The sequence below is a fragment of the Orycteropus afer genome, unplaced genomic scaffold (assembly GCF_000298275.1).
Source record: "Orycteropus afer afer isolate SDZICR_OR568_19922 unplaced genomic scaffold, OryAfe1.0 scaffold00067, whole genome shotgun sequence".
Lineage (NCBI taxonomy): Eukaryota > Metazoa > Chordata > Mammalia > Tubulidentata > Orycteropodidae > Orycteropus > Orycteropus afer.
In genome coordinates, this window is record NW_006921654.1 from 6,300,766 (window position 1) to 6,313,310 (window position 12,545).

The 12,545-nt window shown below is 42.9% G+C and overlaps 1 protein-coding gene across 1 annotated transcript; it reads right to left on the reverse strand.

Annotated features, from left to right (window-relative positions):
• Positions 1-1,534: 1,534 nt before the first annotated feature.
• PSMD7 (proteasome 26S subunit, non-ATPase 7) lies at positions 1,535-11,122 on the reverse strand. Its single transcript, XM_007940316.2, has 7 exons — positions 11,049-11,122; positions 7,743-7,834; positions 6,890-6,982; positions 6,131-6,228; positions 5,070-5,150; positions 2,970-3,061; positions 1,535-1,973 (listed from the first exon to the last, which is right to left on the reverse strand). The coding sequence occupies exons 1-7, from the start codon at positions 11,120-11,122 to the stop codon at positions 1,535-1,537; spliced, it is 969 nt and encodes a 322-aa protein (XP_007938507.1).
• Between the last annotated feature and the right edge of the window lie 1,423 nt (positions 11,123-12,545).

Genomic DNA, 12,545 nt, shown 5'->3' on the forward strand with positions numbered 1-12,545 from the left:
CTAAGGATCTGAATTTTCCTTTACTTTGTTAAAGACAACTTGAAATTTTTGACTGCTGAGATAGTTCAGTATAACTTTCTTCTCTATGGCCTTTCACACCTTTCATCTCACTCTCCATGAACCTGGAAGTGACCCCTGACATGAGGATGTTTTTATTTATGTAGAATAAATGCTCAGAAATACATCATACTATTAACTTCCAAATTTTCATCAACTTAGCTTTTTGGCTAGTCTACGGAATAAAAATGGAGGCTTCTGATGACATTTAAGGCTTTATAACATCATGGGAACTCTGGTCGTGTAGTGCTTAAGGCACTGGACTGCTAACCAGGTTAGGCAATCTAATTCCATAGTTATACCGCCTTGGAAACTCGAGGAGAGGTCACTATGAGTAGGCGCCAACTCGACAGCATTGAGTGAGTTAACATGATGGGATGGTTTATGAAAGTCAGTTGACTTAGTTACAGTGTTGTTTTATTATATTCTTAAGTCTTTGAAAACTGATAATCCACATGGTATGTCAGAGAACTGTGAAAGAGCTGCCAACCACCCAAGAATGGAAATACCCAAGTGACTGCTGTCCACCTAGTGACTACATACCTTCTTTAACCGTCTTATTTCGGTATTTGGGGAAACGCTGCTCCATCCTTAACATCCCTATTTACCCTGTGGCCTGATCTGCTCACAGCCACTCCATGAAGAATGTCCTTATGAAAAGCTGCTTTAGGGCTGTCAGAGATAACTGACTTTGCCTGCCACTTTACAAATGAAGAATGTGAGGCCCAAATTCAAGCCTGGTCTTCTGGGCTCAGTTGGGAGCTTTCTCTCTAGCAGACTGCATGGTGTTATTTAAAGAAATGAGACCTATCTTTCATAAAAGATTTTAAGTCTAAATTAATGCAGCTTCAGTGAAGACTATCTTACGTACTTCTGAAAACAGTGGATCACTATTCCCTCCCAGAGTCAAAAACAACTAAAACACAGACTTAAAAACCAAGCCATTTAATTGCATCTTTGAAGGTAAACAATACATGGAGCAGGATCCCAAGCTCTGTGGATGCCAGAGCTACAGGTCCAAAGGGTCCCGTGGTACAGTATTCTCAATGCAGAGGTCAGAACTCAAGGTGTTACGAGGCAGAGCACTTAGGGAATTCATGTGTTCCATTAGCAACTTTGCATCTGCCAGAAACAACTCCAAGAGTCTTTCAACACTGGGAAAACTCAACTCTTGGTTTTGTTAAGAATCAACAGTACCAAATTTTACATGTACTCTTCTTCACTTTTCTCACACAATCTTTAGCCTGAGCCAACTATCATATTCCCAACTCTCCTACCAGCCAAAGCTGCAGTTTAGGTACAAGATCAGTCCCTCTATCCATTCCTTTCCATGTAATACCACAGCAAGAGTGACCTGAGGCAGAGAGCGCTCATCAATACAGCTTTTTAAAAAGCACTTAAAGTGAAAACAACCCTCTAGCGGCACACTGATTTAGTTTATACGATTTTAATTTACAAATTAAAAAAGCTACATGTTTCATTTTTTCTCCTTTTTCTCTTCTTTCTTTACATCGCTCTTTTCCTTATCTTTATCTTTGTCATCTTTTCTATCCTTTTTGCTCTCTTCTTTTTCCTGCCCTTCTTTCTTCTCTGCATCCCGGTTGGCAATCTTGTTGTTGATGAGGTTGTGCAGGGCAACCACAGAGCGAATCAATGAGGCCAAGTACACCACCACCATCTGGTCGTTGGTCTTTAGGTAAAAGGCTTTGACAAACTCCTGCAGGCTGACATCAGGCAACAGGTTGAAGACATCCTGCAGCTGGTAGATGATCTGGTGGTTAATGGGCAGCTTGCCTGTGGCCACTTTCTCCAGGTAGCTCCTGATATCCAGAAGCTTGGAGTTCAGTCCCTTCAAACCATGGACCTGGTTTGTGATACGCTGGGAAAGAGTACCCACTGTCGTGTCTTTGATGTCTCTGGAATACCCACAAGAAAGGCAGGAAAAGCGTCAGTGTACCACATGATCAAGGGGCACTCACATTCTAAGAACACCCAGCTCTGTGGAGAGCAGCATGTTTTCCAAAGGAAAACGCTGCTTCCTCTCCGTTTGATAAAGATTTGAGTATAAATTACATTAATTTTGTTTTTTCCTCGCAGTACATCTATTTTTCAAGATATAATTAATGAAAAGCTAAAATGAAACCATTTCCACTTTAAAAAAAAAATTGTCTGGGTCAGCGTTTCAGCTCTGCCAATCACATCCTCTTGGCTGTATCATCAAACACTCTACTGCAATTCCCGGTTCCTCAGGACGACTTAAATCAGTTTGCAGTCATTTTTAGAGCTAGAAAGAACTATGTTAGACACCTCAAATATAACCCAACAAACAACCCACTGCCATCGAGTTGATTCCGAGTCACAGTGAACCTACAGGACAGAGTATCATAGGGTTTCCAAGAATGTAAGTCTTTATGGACGCAGACTGCCTCATCTTTCTCCTGTGAAGCAGCTGGTGGGTTTGAACCACAGACCTTTTGGTTAGCAGCTGTAAAGTTTTAACCAGTATGTGAAATATAGAATTTAAAAATTGAATCCAAAAAACCCCTCTCAAAACCTCAAGATGTAGATTCTCTGCAGAAAACTGGCTACTCTTGAAAGGGCACACACCAGAAAAGGGCATGCCTGCAATTTATTGCATACATTTGTTCCTGTCACAGTCAACGTCCATTTTTGTGCAAGGTGTGCTACCCACTAAGTTGTAAGGGAATAGCTAGTTCAGCCATTTCAATTTACAGGTAAGAAAAGTCCAGAGAGGGCAGTGATTTGTTCAGAATCATAGAACTGTTAGTGCTGGGCTGAGATGAGAATGCAGATCTCCTTACTCATGACACAGGGCAGCCTCCTGGACCACTAGTAGGAACTTGGCAGAGAACACCGCTTACAGGTCTGAGGCCACACTAACAAGGTCTCACCGTAACAAGTGTTCAACTCCAACTTCCTCAGCTTCCTCAGCTCCAATTTCACTGGTTACATGCTCAAATGTCTTTGAGGTTGGAGTTCCATCCTGGGAGAGGAAGCTTAACTGTAGTTATTTACTTACAAACAAACAGCGTTGTTTCTTTTATACACCTTTATTCTACCGCTTCAAGTCAGATCATCTCATAGGTCCATTACTGAGAGTTTCCCATGTCGAGGGTGAGTAAAGCTCGCTGTGAAAGCTTTCCATGCTACAACTGTGCCTCTGCTCAGTGACAAAGTATGCTTGTTTGTATGCTGTAGTGCCACTCAATTCTGAGGTAAATCCTGCTATTTCCTCAAGCCCACAGTGGGGATGACACTCAGGTTAAGCTGATCTTTCCAGTATATAGTTCTTTCTAAAACAGGCAGTCTATAGCATACTTGTCCTTTAGGCAAGCTCATGGTAGAAACCAACTCTTGTCCCTTGAAGCATATTGTAACAGAGTACCCAAAACAATACAATCACAGTAACTAACTTCCTGATTAGAACTTATCAAAGGGTCAGGCTGGGAGATGTTGGGGATGTGGTTCACCTGGTGATTTCCTGCTGGGACTCAGGATAAATCGTTCTCAGACCTAATGCCACAAGAGGCCATGCCTCCCCTGTAAAGCTGTCCAGTGTCTGCAAAGCAGCCCAGTGGTGATAGCAGACTAGGCAGCCACACTCCCTGGGCTCAAAGCCTGGCTCTGCCATGCATGGTGAGGCTGCTGTGTGACTCTGGTCAAATCACTTTTTTTATTCTCAGTGCTGTTAAGTGATATTTTACTCTGGGTAGTGTGAATCCTGCAAATGGCATTTTCCTTTTTGCTCTGGATGCTAAGATGCTAGGAAAGCCGAGGCCTTTCAATCTTGCCGAACTTCACAGCATGCCCTTTCAGGGACTAATTCTTTTCTGGTTTAATTTTGTAACATGATCTTATATGTTACCTGTAGTTTCTATTTTTTTAAAAAAAAAATCTTGCTGCATTATGTGCGTGTATGTAATCTCAAATTGCTTTTACAAAGAGGCAAGGGAAAAATTAACTTAAAAACAATAGTATAAAGACCAGGGATAAAGGCTGTATTACAATTGGGTAATAAATGTAGATCTAGCAAGGCAAAAAGAGAAAACAGGAGGCCAGCACTAAAGGGAAGTAAAATTTCTAGGGAACTAATGTACAGTATCTTTTTCAGATCTTAAAATCGAATATAAAGATAAATACTACATATCTACAGCCAAAACTGGGAGCTCTGGTAGCATAGTGGCTAAAGCACTTGACTGCTAACCAGAAGGATGGCGGTTCAAACCCACCAGCCACTCCTCGGAAGGAAGGTTGGGCAATCCTACTTCCGTAGTGATACTGCCTCGGAAACCCAAGGAGGGGTCGCTATGAGTCGGGAACGACTCGATGGCACATAACAACAACAACAACAACAGCCAAAACTGACTTAAATCCATCCTATAGACTAATTTTAGGAAATTCAAGATCAAGTCCTTTGGTGGATATTTTAAGTACAAATATTTTGGAATCACAACAAAACACATAAATATTTTTACATCAAGTCCTGTCCTAGAACTTAAGTTCAATTTTGCAGGAAACAGAAGCTATTTCTTAGCAGCTCCTAAATTCTATGGCAGAAGCACCTGCTAATGAGCCGCCCAGCAGGACTGTATGCTGTGGAGCTGAGCATTCACGTGTCAGATGATCACTCAGGTCTCGCACGTTCAATCTGAAAACCTGTGATGTAGTCTCTACAGGGACTGAACATCTTCAAGGAGAAAGGGTTAGTGGCACAGAGGTGGCTCAACAGTAGAAGTGGCACTCGAGTTAAGATTAAACTCGGCAGCCTCTGCATTTCTTTTGCTGTGAATGGCTCTGGGGCCTCAATTTCATTTGTAAACGACACTCTAAAACGGGGTGATTCAGAAACTCAAGGGAAGAAAACGAGATCAAACTACTGACAGAAACCAACAAACTTCTGTTACAGAAAGATCTACTGACTTGAAAATAGAAAAACAACCTTCAAATAAGCAGCAAATCCAGTCTCCCAGGCTCATAGCAAGATGACTTACATCATGAACTTCTTCCACGGAAATGTATGCTTCTGTGGGCAGCCCCAGGTCCTTTGGCTTCACGTCAATAATGACCAATACCTAGCAGAGAAATAAGCACAGCACCTCAGAGCCATCACCTAAGAGATAATCACAGCCATGCTTCTGATGATTACTGAAGCGATTTCAAATTCAATCAGAAATGAGCCAGGATTTCCAGCAATGGGACTTTACATTTCCCATGATTTCACCATTTACTCTTGCTCTTCACCTCCATCCACAAACAATGGTATTGTGTGGTGGTAAGGTAACAATGAAACTGGAGTACTGACAGCCACCACTTCAACCCCAGTCCCTCCATTCACCAGACCTTACTAACCATTCTGAAGCCCACTTTTCTTATATTTATTTTTTTAATTTTAAGAGCTTGTTTTACATTTAACGTAACAAGTACATTTAGTTTCATTCCCCATTCCCCATGTCCAGCCCTAACCCAGTCTCCTCCCCTCCCTACCCTGTAACCCTCCCCCTATGCCCCTCATATTTATGCACTCCTGCTTGTCCTGCATTTCCTCAATTTGAATGTTGGTCCTCAGTGTCCTAGGGTCTATTGCTCTAAGGGATGTGTTACCATAGAGTATGTAGGTGCGTCATCCTGGGTTGAGTGGTCTGCGTGTACATTGGGCTGTTAACTATTGGGCTGAGAGCCCGCCCCTGGGGGTACATTTTATTCTAGGCGCAGAATGTATTCCAGGGCCATAGTATTGGGAGTCTCGCCAGATTTCACCTGACCAGTAATTCTGGTCATTATTGCACTTTGCTCATTGTTAAAGAGAATAACAATCCTCTGAAGTTAGTGAGAGGATTAAGTAAGATAACTCATATACATGGCACTTGGCAGGTGTTTAACTCTATTTCTTAAACCCATTAGGTATAGTATACTATCTAGAATATTACACATTAGCGCAGCAGAGGGGAAAAGCTGTGAAATGAATTGCTACCCAAGTCCTTCCTAGGGTACTCTCTTAGCTTGAGTTAGCTAGCAAAGAATGGCATTCAAGAGTTTTGAAAACAGCACTTACTGAGTTTGGGCAGTATCTTTTCATGAGTTCATTGATGGCGATGTCATTCTTGTGTAGTTTAGGGCCTGTGTGGTACCACCCAACTATTCTTTCCCTAGCTAGGAAAGAAAATAATAGTGGGTTTTAACTGTAGCACTAAGATCTATATAACTCCCCCCAAAAGGATAAGAGTATTAATAGTTATTCCCTCTACCTTTTTGAAAATTATAGGCATCTATTTTAAACCCTGACATACTATTATTATCTAAAACCCAAAAACAGGATTCTCAGAATATAAGCAGTATTGGAGACAAGCATATCCTAGGCTAGTTTAGAAGACCAGTAATACATGAAACAACTAGAGAGCAATTCCAAGGCAATATATAAACCAATGAAGTTCAAGTCACACAGACGGCATCATTGAGTGTTGTGGGAATAAACATTTTGAAAGCAATACAGCTATGGTAATGAAATGAAATGAAAATGATGTACAAGACAGGGAGATCTACTTACCCTAGTGGAGCCCAAGGGGCAGGTGGGGTTTCTGTGCTAGTGCTCTGCTTTTCTGTTTCCCCCTCAAACCTAGGCAATCTATCTGGCCTGAAACTGTTACTCTAGTTTCCCATTCCTTCATTCCTCCCCTACCATTAATTTTAATTATGTCTGGTTAAATGAAAGGGCCTTTGATATTAAACAAAGAAAAGTGCATAGTTTTTTTGGCGGGGAACCCACACAAATCAATGTGATGCATTAACACCTTCTAAGAAAATTAAGACTTACCATTGACCTTCTTAAACATTCCATACATGTTTTCTAAATAATCATGGTCTAAAAACCAAACAGAATCATCTTTGTCATCTTCATCAAAAGGGACTAAAGAGAAAGAAAGAAAAAAAAGATTAGCATACTAGACCGGAATCTAGAGCAGAAGTCACACCCCCTAGTCCAGAAATGATCCATGTGTGTGTGTGGTTTGTACAAGACAGTATTACATTTTTTTCTTTCAGTTGCCCTCATTACAAACTGGGAGATTTCACATAAAAATCCCTATTTTCAGCTTTTCTTGGGGTGGGAGGGAACTTACAACTAGCTGGAGCCAAATAGGGGCTCCATCCTTTACAAAGGACACATGCTCTTTGATTTGCTGTAAGCCCCATTACTTTCTATTATCTGTCACTGGGCAATTGGCTGATGCTTTTAGACATCTGAATTAGTGACTTCTAGTCCAGAGGTCACTTCAGCAATTATTTTGTTTTTGTTGCTTGAATTATACAACACAATGTAGTCTATAGTCTTACAAAGATTCATGGCCCAGAGCAGAAGATTAATGTCTTCTATCTTCCCTAAAGGACTGACAATCTACCTGGCTGCTTATTTTACAAGTTAAGTTTTACTGGGTAGAGCCACACTCACTGCTGCATGCACTGTCTGTGGCTGCACCCGTGCTACAGCAGAGCTGAGCAGCTCAACAGGGACCTTATGTCTGGCAAGGCGAAACATTTACTACCTCGTTTAGTAAGCAGCTTCTAGACTCCATAAACTCTAGCAATTATGAAAAAGAATTCAATAGTTTTCTTTCTTTTAAAATTGTCACTTTAACCATGTTTAGAAAAATGTACAATTTATTTTTTACCTGCAAAACTGTTAGATACATCGAGTACTTTCTTTTGCCATGACCCCAAAAGCACACCAACAACACGCTTCTGGTTTCCAACCTTGCCTATTCTGAATGAGAAAACAGATGGTCAGTCTGGACAGGTACACACAGCCTGAGAGTGAGCTGAACAATTAGATACTCAATGGGAAATACCAATGGTGCAGATTTGTGAAGTTTACTTGGGAACTAATCCCACTAAATGAATGTCATATTTAGATCAGTTCTTAATATTAAATGCTAATAAATACAACAAGTACAGGTAGTCCTCAATTTAGGACTATTTGAATTACAATGAAACACATTCACCAGTCATTTTTGTACATTTTATCTTTAGTAATAGGTACTATATACAGTGTAGCAAAACATAATTTGCTTATGTTACCATTCTCAGATGCTCACTGGCAGATGTTCAAAGACAGAATTTATAAAGATACTGATAATAAAAGGCAGTAACAATGAAAACTGGGGGGTGGGTAGTAGGTGTTTGTTGGACTTACCCTAGAATTGACATATGATAGAGTTGTCCAAATGGAACCCCCATTTTAAGAAGGGACTCTCTGTAATTTATGAACATGACAAAAAAAAGAAAAAGGAAAAAAAAAGGCAAGAGTGCAAGTGCTTTCTGCATTATGTACTACTGCGCACCAGCACTTTTTTTGTCATAAGTATATATACAACAAGGAGTCCTGGTGGCATGGTGGTTAAGCACTTGGCTGCTAACTGAAAGGTCAGCAGTTTGAACACACCAGCCGCTCTGCAGGAGAAAGATATGGCAGCCTGCTTCTGTAAAGATTGTTGTTGTTTGCTGTCAAGTCGGCCCCGATTCACAGCGACCCCTCCTTGGGTTTCTGAGGCAGTATCACTACGGAAGTAGATTGTCCAACCTTCCTTCCGAGAAGTGGCTAGTGGGTTTGAACCGCCAGCCTTGTGGTTAGCAGTCAAGTGCCTTAGGCACTATGCTACCAGAGCTCCTGCCTTGGAAACCCTGTGGGGCAGTTCTACTCGGTCCTCTAGGGTTGCTATCAGTCAGAATCAACTTGCTGGCAATGGGTTTGGATTTTAGGTTTATATGTATATAATGAAACATTTACCATTTCAATCTTTCTTATATGTACAATCCATTGACATTAATTATGTCAACAAGTTGTGTAACCATCACCTCTGTTTGTTTCCAAAGTTTTCCATCACTCTTAACAGAAACTCAGGACACTAGCACTTTTTACTCATCACTGATTGCAAAACAATACATGCTCGGAAAAAATCTAAACTTTATAGAAATTTAAAATGGAAAAATGAAAATTCTCCAGAACTTCAGAGTTTCAAAATGCTGTTCTGTATTATTTGAAAAACACATTTCAGTTATGCTATATCACATTTAACTTATTTTCTTTTGCCATTTTCTCCTTTGAACCTTCTCATCTTCTCTATCCTTAAAACTTTTCAGGGATAAAGATGCTGGAGCAGAACCACTTTGTGGTCCAGCCTCCAGGCTGCTAAACTCTAGAATGTCTATTCCATGTCTGTAAGTGGCTCAGTAAGTGATTCTGCCGCAGAAGTGTGTGTGTCATTTAGGGCCTCTCTGACTTAAGCACCTTCCCTTCAAGACACACATTCTTTTTGGTGAAAAAAAGCTGAATAAAGTGGTAGATGGGTATGAGGCCTGGGAGGGTCAGGGCCATTGAAACTCAGCCCCCACTTCCACACTATGGAACTGAAACTATTTTGGTAAAAGGAACAGGGGTCTCTCAGGCCCCAGCGTGGTGGCGGCTGGGGTAGGGGGCAATGCTAAGTGACTCCTGCCACGTGAAAGGGGCTGAATGAATGAGGAAGATTTATACTTCAAAACTCCCATTCAAAACCTCCTGATTTTCTGGGGAGCTGTAAGTGTTTCACTTACACAATCTCATTACAAGGGGCTTCAATTCTCCTATAACCACAACATAGGTGAGACAGAGACACAATAGAACCCTATGTTCAAAGGAAAGGCAAAAGCCACGGTGAAATGAACACCCACCCCCCAGTTGCTAATTTTATACTGGTTCAATTTTAACATATTTCTTATACACATACTTGGGTAAATTTATAAATGCTTCCTAAGTTTGAGGTCTGGCTCAAACAAAGTTAACTTTGAAACTCATGGTATCTGTGGTTTTTTGGGACGTCCTAAGACACTTAGTTTCCACAATTCAAAGGAAACTTTCACATTTGTGGGCTTTTCTTTTGGTCTACGGAAATCCATTTGTGTTTTTTAAAAGCCCTCATTTGTAGTCTGCTTGCAGCATGTCCTTAACAAGTGTTTGTTGAGTTTACGAAACAGAATGGAAATGGTGCCTACTCCATTAGCTCCTCCAGTATCCTCTGGGAGAAAAACACTACCATCTAGTAGAAACGCCTGCGTATCCTGTTAGGCTGAGGGTCCTACAAAGCAATGGAACTGAACTGGGGACCCTAAGTCCCTTGGAGTTCGGAGTTTGTTTTTGGCTCTAGTAGAATCAGCAGCTGCAGGAGAATGGGACACTTGGCAACTATGATTTCACACATGCTCCCAACTGGGTTTCCTCATTTGCCAATTCAAGTAATTATCTCGTAAAACTTACGAACAGGTCTAGCAGGATTAACAGCTCGAAAACAAGCAGGGATGGCGGAAGAACACCTTCGATAAACTAGGATATCAAACGACTGTGACATTCTTACCTTTGTCAAAATCTCCAGTCGGTCTCATTGCATTTTTTTTTTTTTTAAAGAAAAACTTGACATTTTATCTGCGTTTTATCATAGAACCAGATTCCCGTTTAGAACCCTTCACAGGTTAAAACCACAGCCCGTCCAGTAACCCTTTCAGAGCGCTGAGAACGGAATTTCGGTGACAGCCTTCAGAGGTATTGAAGCGCGAGTCTGAAGAGCCTTCCCCTTCGAGACACATTCTTTTTGGTGAAAGAGGCCGAACTGGGTGGCAAACGGGGAAGAGGTCTGGGAGGCTCAGGGCCATTTCAAGCTCGGCCCCCACCCCCATACTCTGGAACCAAAAACACTTCAGTAAAAGGAACCGAGGTGTCAAGCCCCAGTGCGATGCCGGCTAGGGCGCGGGTCAGGAGGTGATGCTAGATGACTCCCGCTGCGTGAGTCGGGGGCCAATCTCGGCCCCTCGCCGAGTCCGGGCCGCACCCCACTCCATCAGCGCCCCCAGCGCGACCGCATCCGCCGCGCCGTCCCCAGCATGCCCGTGACTCAGCAGCGGCGGCACCTCCGGCCCCGCCAGGCCGCCCCGCGTCGCCCGCTCACCGGTTGAAGTGATCCACCACACTGAGCAGCACCAAGGGGTGCACGACCACCTTCTGCACCGCCAGCTCCGGCATCACGACACACCCCAACGGCCAGGCCCGGCTCTCGGCGACCCGCGAACACCGGTGCGGCTCCCGCGGCTCCTCCTGGCCTGGGCTCCTCCTCTTCCTTCTCGGCCGCCGCCGCGCGGCCTCCCTTTTCCGCTCCCAGAGTGCCTAGCGCGTCGCGCCGGCACCGACGCTCCGGCTGCCATCTTGAGGAGGGAAAACCAAAATCTATTCCCACAGCCAAACGTCAATCTGTAGTCAGGGAACGTCCACTTACGGTATGAAGGCAATAAATCTTGAAGGAAACAGACGGCCACGTCTTTCTCCTGCAGAGCGGCTAGTGGGTTTGAACCGCCGCGTTTCAGGTTAGCAGTCGAGCGCTTTAACCACTGTGCCACCACAGCTCTTTTCGGAGAGGAAGCGGGCCAGAAAAGGTTAGGGGCAAAGCGGCGGTGAGGGCAGCCTCTGGTCACTTGGTGAGGGTTGTTATTTCCTGGATTCATGAAGGGACACTGGGGACTGATAAAAGTTTTGCTCCTAGTATTGGGGCTGCACTGTAATCTGCAGCGTCTTTGTCTCCTAAGTTGCTTCTCACCTTACTCACTAAAAAAGAGGTAAATAGTAATAATTCATGTTTCCACTTCCTCCCCCTCCAGAGAATAATTCACGTTTGCTCCAAGTCAAAATTCTTTAGAATTTCTTAGAGAAATTTTAAATCGATTCCAAACCAACCACAATGCCATCGGGTCTATTCCAACACATAGCGACCCTCATTGGGTTTCCAAAGCTGGAAATCTTTATATGGGCGTAGACTGCCTCATCTTTCTTTCCTACGGCGGCTGGTGGGCTCAAACCACCGACCTTTTGGTTAGCAGACAAATGCCTTAACCACTGCACCACCAGAGCACCTTTTAAATCTATTAGGGCATGCTTTTAATGTAGATTTGGTCATTTATCTCATTATCGTCATTTTTACTGTCAGAGAATCCTCCCCTTAGTCTTTACTATGGAAAGACCCCTTGTGGCACAGTGTTTAAGCGCTCGGCTGCCAACCAAGAGGTCAGCAGTTCTGCGAGCCGCTCTGCAGGACATAGATGTGTCAGTCTGCTTCCATAAACATTACAGTTTTGGAAACCCAACGGTGTTAGTGTCCCATAGGGTCGCAATAAACCGGAATCGACTAGTTGGCAGCGGGTTTGGTTTTGGTTTCCTTACTATGGACATCCTGCCTATAATTTACGCAGCCACGTGCAAATTTAACCCTGCCTCTCTATTACTGTGTGACTGGGGCTATAAGAAAGGAATTTGTGCAGTAGAGTCAGGTTATACAGGTCGATTTTCAAATCAAAACTTACATCGGGTTAAAGGAAAATTGAAAGGCAATAAGAAAGCGTGTTTACATATTTATTTAAGAAATGGAAAAAGGAAGACTAGAAAGGGAGCTGTAGGA